At 43.2% G+C, this 5,759-nt stretch overlaps 2 protein-coding genes across 3 annotated transcripts; one reads left to right on the forward strand and one right to left on the reverse strand.

The window, feature by feature from the left end:
- Positions 1–84: 84 nt before the first annotated feature.
- LOC139785889 (endoplasmic reticulum lectin 1) lies at positions 85–5,049 on the reverse strand. Of its 2 annotated transcripts, XM_071725055.1 has the most exons (7): positions 4,725–5,049; positions 4,437–4,610; positions 3,711–4,235; positions 3,226–3,279; positions 2,559–2,723; positions 2,238–2,477; positions 1,538–2,007 (listed from the first exon to the last, which is right to left on the reverse strand). In XM_071725055.1, exons 1-7 carry the CDS (start codon positions 4,860–4,862, stop codon positions 1,759–1,761), a joined length of 1,545 nt encoding a protein of 514 aa, XP_071581156.1. In that variant the 5' UTR covers positions 4,863–5,049; the 3' UTR covers positions 1,538–1,758. The 2 variants fall into 2 exon arrangements, with proteins under 2 accessions (XP_071581161.1, XP_071581156.1); XM_071725060.1 differs by lacking the exon at positions 3,226–3,279 and having other exon boundaries at positions 85–2,007.
- LOC139785900 (mitochondrial import receptor subunit TOM40 homolog 1) lies at positions 261–1,238 on the forward strand. Its single transcript, XM_071725069.1, has one exon. It carries the CDS (start codon positions 261–263, stop codon positions 1,236–1,238), a length of 978 nt encoding a protein of 325 aa, XP_071581170.1.
- Positions 5,050–5,759: the final 710 nt, after the last annotated feature.

Genomic DNA, 5,759 nt, shown 5'->3' on the forward strand with positions numbered 1-5,759 from the left:
AAACTCTTACAATTTATATATAATCTTGCATCTGAAAAATCAAACAGTTTACTTCAACGGCAAGTTTAAAGAGAAAACCCTTCATTATTCATCACATTAAAATAATTTAATTCATAATAAAGTTTTCATTAACGAGTTAAAATCGGCAGTACATTGAAACCGAGTACAGAATGAAAGTCGATACATATCGAACGCGCGTTGAGATCGGTTATTTAAGATAAATCGGTTACTTATTGGGAAAGCCGACGTCCCCTGTCACAATGGGTATCGTCCAAGCGTTTATCAACAAACGCGACAAGCTCTTCGTGACTTCGGACAGCCTGGAAGAACCGTCATGCGTTCCCTGTTACGAGGAGGTGGACAGGAAGCCCGGTAATCCCAGCAGCTTCGAGGACCTCCACGCGAAAACCAAGGATCTCTATCCGCAGAACTTCGAGGGCGCGTACTTGCTGCTGAGGAAAACCCTGAGCAAGCACTTCAACGCGACTTACAAGATAACCCTGAGCTCCGTGACGCCGTACGGCCTCAAGTTCGGCGTGAATTACGTCGGCACCAAGCGGGTGGGACTCACGGAGAGGTACCCGGTGATCTCGGGCGAGATCACGCCCAGCGGCAACATGAGCGCCAGCTTCGTGCACACGCTCGGCTGCAGATACAGATTCAAGCTCGCTACGCAGATCGTCGACAAGAGGTACAAGGCGTTCAGTTCCGGTCTGGAGTACCGCTCGGACGACTGCACCCTGGCGCTCACCCTGGCGAATCCGGATCTCGCGAGGCTGCACGGCACGCTGGTGTTGCACTATCTGCAGGCGGTCACGCCGAGGATCACCCTCGGCACGGAGATCGCGTGTCTGCGCGGCTCCCTGATACCCGGCGGCCAGCAGACGCTGATGTGCGCCGCGTTCCGGCACAGCACCGGCCCCACCACGTTGTCCGCCACGTTCGGCGAGGCCGGCATCCACGTATGCTACCATCGGAAGGCGAGCGAGCAGCTGCAGCTCGGCGTCGAGATCGAGACGAACACGCGGATACACGAGTCCGTGGGGACGATCGTGTACCGCGTCGACATCCCGTACGCGGACTTTATCTGCCGGGGATTCGTCAATTCGGAGACCAGCATGGGCGCCGTGTTCGAGAAGAGGCTGCACCCGATCCCCGGGGCCTCGTTAATCATAAGCGGCTTCCTGAATCACAAGAGGCAGCAGTTCCGCGTCGGCGTCGGCCTGAACGTCGGCTAACAACGTTCCTTAATTCCTCGCCAGGAGTACAATACTGTATATTGCAAATTTTGGACACTCTCTCAGAGACGCCTTCTCTGTAGAATCTCGGAAGCTTTTCGTGTGTCGCGATATCGCTCGGATAGAGAAAAGATGAGACGAAATAGAAAGTTTCATGTCCCTGATTCAGCTTAAAGAAAATCATTTTCCAAAAGTCCGTTTGAATATTGGGACACATCCGTAAACCTAATTGCATATACCGGAACACGATTTTGATATGCACTCACTTTTTACGTGACAGGAGAATCTCTACGTGCGGAAACTATTAAATACTTATATTGTTAGATAGTTTGGAATGCGAGCCTTTTTACAATAATACCAAACGCAATCATGTGTAACTTAGTAAACTAATTTCAATCTCACTCATTAGTGTTTTATAGAAAGTAACTTTTTATACTCAATAAATCATTTTTATAATTGCGATATTTAAACAATGCCTTTGATGGTTTTTAATCAACATTAAGAAAACAAATCAATTGCTCTAATCGTCTCCGTTAGCTATTCGCTCATCTAAATTGTCCTGTTCCGCGTGCAAGGCCGTAGACTTCAATTTATCGAAATTCGCTTCGAACTTGTCGCTCAGAAGTCCATTTTCGTCGGCGTATTCTAAGATATCACAAATTAACGGTGATTCGACTCCCAGAACGTATTCACACGTTTTTGGTTCCAGTAAAAATAACGATACACTGGATGGGCTTGCAGTATGGTTCTCCACGCATTTCAATTTTACCTGAAACAAAAACAAACGGTGAGGAAAGTGCACAAAATTGTTCGATAAATTATATATTTATAAGAAGCCACTTTTGGAGAAAGATTATTATGGATCAAGACTTATGAATTTCAGATGGAGCATTTAAAAAATCGCGACAGAAACGGACACCTCAAAATTTCTCTTGCAATCAAAGGTAATTTTTATCTTTTTCCAAACCATCTTCCAACAGGCTTAATATCAACGCATACTTCGGTTTGTCTAGAAGTTCCAGTTTTATCACAGCTACTTCCGTCGCTGTAAAAGTGTGAGAGGTGTTTCCTTAATTCTAACGGTTTAGGTTTCTTGTGTGGATGCGCGGCGATCCAATCCAAATGCTTCTGTTTATCAAATCTACCAAGATTGACAATCGTCTTTGTGCCATCTCGTTCTATGTGGTACTGAACGACAGAACGTCCGTAGCAAAACTCGTACTTCCACCAACCATTGCCCTAATAACGCATTAAAAAAAAAACACCGTTAAAAATGTACGTTCAATGAGAATAAAATAAATCATAACTATGGATACTTGCTCCGTTCAGGCAGTTCTTTCCGCTGAGGAAATTCTGGACAGGACTAACTTCGGCAGGACTGACATTCTGATCAGTCTGTATTGCATTGATAGATTCGTCGATACTACCATGCTTATCCGGGACATCCAGTGGATGTATCTCAACCCTCACTCTTGGCTCGCCATCCTGTAATTTATTCATTGCAATATAGACTACGCTTTGAAATTATATATAACATTTATAAAAAGCACCCCATTCCTTTTACTTGATTATGAAAAGGATTGTTATCGTGCATATGTACAATTAATGTGTGCAAACTGTAGCATGATATAATGGATCGTCTCAAGTGCATACGAAGTGATCATATATCATTATTACGTTGTTCATTCAACGCTTTTATTACTATATAATAATATGCTATATGTAGCAATGATAACGACATACGTATAACCGCACAATGTATATAATGCCTACTCTAGTGAGATATAAGGATAAGAAATTATATCTTATGTAACGATATAATTTTATAAGAGGATGAATTAAACATTCGTGAAGTAATAGTGGACACCGTGTCGGAATATGTAGATAAAGAAGGGACAGAATGAAAACAACATTTGCACAAGCTAATGGTACTACGTAATGATCGACAAGCGTTAATCCTGTTCCCATATATGCAAAATATTCTGACCTGGCCCTCCTTATCTACATGGAGGATTGCAAACACTTTCTGCTGCTTGTCATCCTGTGCAACAAATAATTAAGACAGTAAATAAATAGTAAACAAACTGAAACGAAGAGAGAGTCAAATGTCGAAAACTAAAAAGTTACAGAATGCTATTAGATTGCGATTATTTATCAAAATTATACAAGCTTTAATTAAATCTAAGCGTACTAATTGTTTAGAGAGTAGAAGCAGTATTCTCTATATTACTCTGTAAAATTTTCAGATCTAAAAATTATTTAAAGTTATTAGTACGCCACACAAACCTTTGCTATTGATACATATCGTTATCTCTACAGAATACTTGATTCAATTGATAAAAACTAAAAAGATACGGCTATTAATACACGTAAACAAAATATAAATTATGTGCCAAACAATATATTTTAAGGTAGAAACTAAAGAGAAGGTTTAAGAAGTCTGGAAACGTCAAGTACTCTTCACAGATTTACCCTCGCTTGTTGTTGATGTCGCATCTTTAGACTGTCGAGCTCCATCACCATAAGCGACTTTGGTTTTCTTGGTGCATTGTCCACGGGCAGGCATGTGATTTCATTCTCCCCGGTGTCTAGCGGCTTGTAATCGGGATGATTGCACAACACCGGCGATAGTACGATCGCCTCGTATTCGCAGGACATGGTTTCTTTCAGCGAATACACGTCGTGTTTACCGTGCTTGTAACAGACGTACAGTACCTTGATGATTCTCGGCTTGTTATTCAAGTCGCACATCGTGCCGTCGGTCATCTCGATCTCGAGGTACGGCATATTAATCCCGTCGATCCTCTTGATGGGTATATTCTTCCTGTTCGTATTCTTCGCCTGGTCGTTATAATAGGCCAAGAGCTTCGCCTTTTGCTCCGTGTCCAACGTGCCGAGGTAATATTCTTGCATCTTGATCTTCTTTCCTTCTCTGTCCTCATGATACTGCCGTACAAATCTACCGTGGCACAGCTCGTAAGTCCAGTATGACTCTAGCTATGTGATAGAATTAAATCGAGGTGATAAACGGTGTCGATAAACAATATTCCTTGGTGAAAATGTACGACTGACGAAAAGGAATTGTAGTATAAGTAGATGAAAAGACATAATTAAATAAATTAAATATACAATTAAATATATAAATAATAAAATATAGAAGTAATGGTAGATGTACGTAAATGCTTATATTGCCCCTACCCTGTAGGAGCAGCTGTTTTGAGCAAACATCGGCAGCAGAAGCTGTACCGGATTCGGCCCGTCGTACGTCTCGCTGTACTCATGCTCCTCCTCCGTCGCGTCCGGGATGACGCACCTGTACCGCTCGTTGTTCGCGGTGGTGATGAAATACGGCTCGGCGTTCGGGAGAGGGTCCTGGAGAAAGGGAGGAAACCGGACGGAGCACACGTCGGTACAAAATGACGGTATCGTCGCTCGCGAGTTCACGGCGATCGGGACATAGACGGGGATCGCGCCGGGTGTACTCACCAGCAGTTCCGTGTCGCTCTTCCCGGGCCAGTTTATCTTGAATATAACCGTGTCGTCGAAGTGCCGAAAGTCGTGGCCGTGAACGAGGGTGACGAGCACGCACAGCGCATTGTAGACGCCCCAATAGTTTCCCCACATCTTTCACGACTATTCTATCATGTTTCGATCGCCGCGCAATACCTCAAACATGTTATGTGCGTCAAACGTATAACTGACAGCCTGCGCTTTCGTGTCCGCTCGCGATTTGCCTGCGGCGACAGGTGGACGGCACGGAGCCACGGAGGCGGGAGAGGGCGACGACGTATCAGCGGTATCAGCGGAAAGAAAATATTTTCAAATGTCGTCTGCGTGACTTCTTCACTGACGTGAAGCCGGTATCGCATGGCGCGACGAATTGCGCAGCGCATCCGTCGGCGAGCCCCGATTGGTCTATCGCTAAATTATTCTTCGACCGCAAGAAGAATAATAGACTGTGATTGGTCAATTCTTACGACTCACGACTTATGACACTCATTGTAGACCGGCCCTAAATACAGAATTTTTTATCTCGCTTCGGAGAAATAATGACTCGATTTTCTCAGAAATTTTCTAAGAATTTCTCATGTATTAGATTTATGAAAAATTCTGAAAAATGTTCTGTAAAATTGTTCAGAAATAATACTTCTGAAATAAATACTTTCAGAAATAATTGGATGAGGATTCAATTTCAAATTTCAAATTTATTCTTACACCTCTTCATCTTTCCTTCAATCTGATGTCCATTTTCTATCAATGCAGATTAACTTTTAATCTCGATTTAATTTACTTTTTTTTATCTTCTTTCAGTTCTAAGAATTAGGAAAAAGATAAGAAGTAATTTAAGTTGAATTAAAAAATTTGGAGTAACGTAAATCTACATTATTTGTAGAAATGGACATGAGCCTTTGATGGGCCCGCTCCCGGAGTATTTCGCGCTTCCGCTGCCAGGTGTCCCCGCGAGGGATCGATTCATTCAGGGCTCGACACTCGCCCCTCTCGCTAACGCACGCCCGTTCG

The sequence above is a fragment of the Temnothorax nylanderi genome, unplaced genomic scaffold (genome assembly GCF_030848795.1).
Source record: "Temnothorax nylanderi isolate EJ_2023f unplaced genomic scaffold, tnyl_v1.0 TNYL_tig0008_pilon, whole genome shotgun sequence".
NCBI classification, from domain to species: domain Eukaryota; kingdom Metazoa; phylum Arthropoda; class Insecta; order Hymenoptera; family Formicidae; genus Temnothorax; species Temnothorax nylanderi.

Coding starts and splice junctions, on each gene's coding strand:
- LOC139785900 (XM_071725069.1), top strand. CDS start 261: ATGGGTATCGTCCAAGCGTTTATCAACAAACGCGACAAGCTCTTCGTG.
- LOC139785889 (XM_071725055.1), bottom strand. CDS start 4,862: ATGTGGGGAAACTATTGGGGCGTCTACAATGCGCTGTGCGTGCTCGTC. Junction 4,236..4,436: donor AAAACAGCTGCTCCTACAGG/GTAGGGGCAATA, acceptor TCTATCACATAG/CTAGAGTCATACTGGACTTA. Junction 2,008..2,237: donor GAACTTCTAGACAAACCGAA/GTATGCGTTGAT, acceptor TTTTTGTTTCAG/GTAAAATTGAAATGCGTGGA.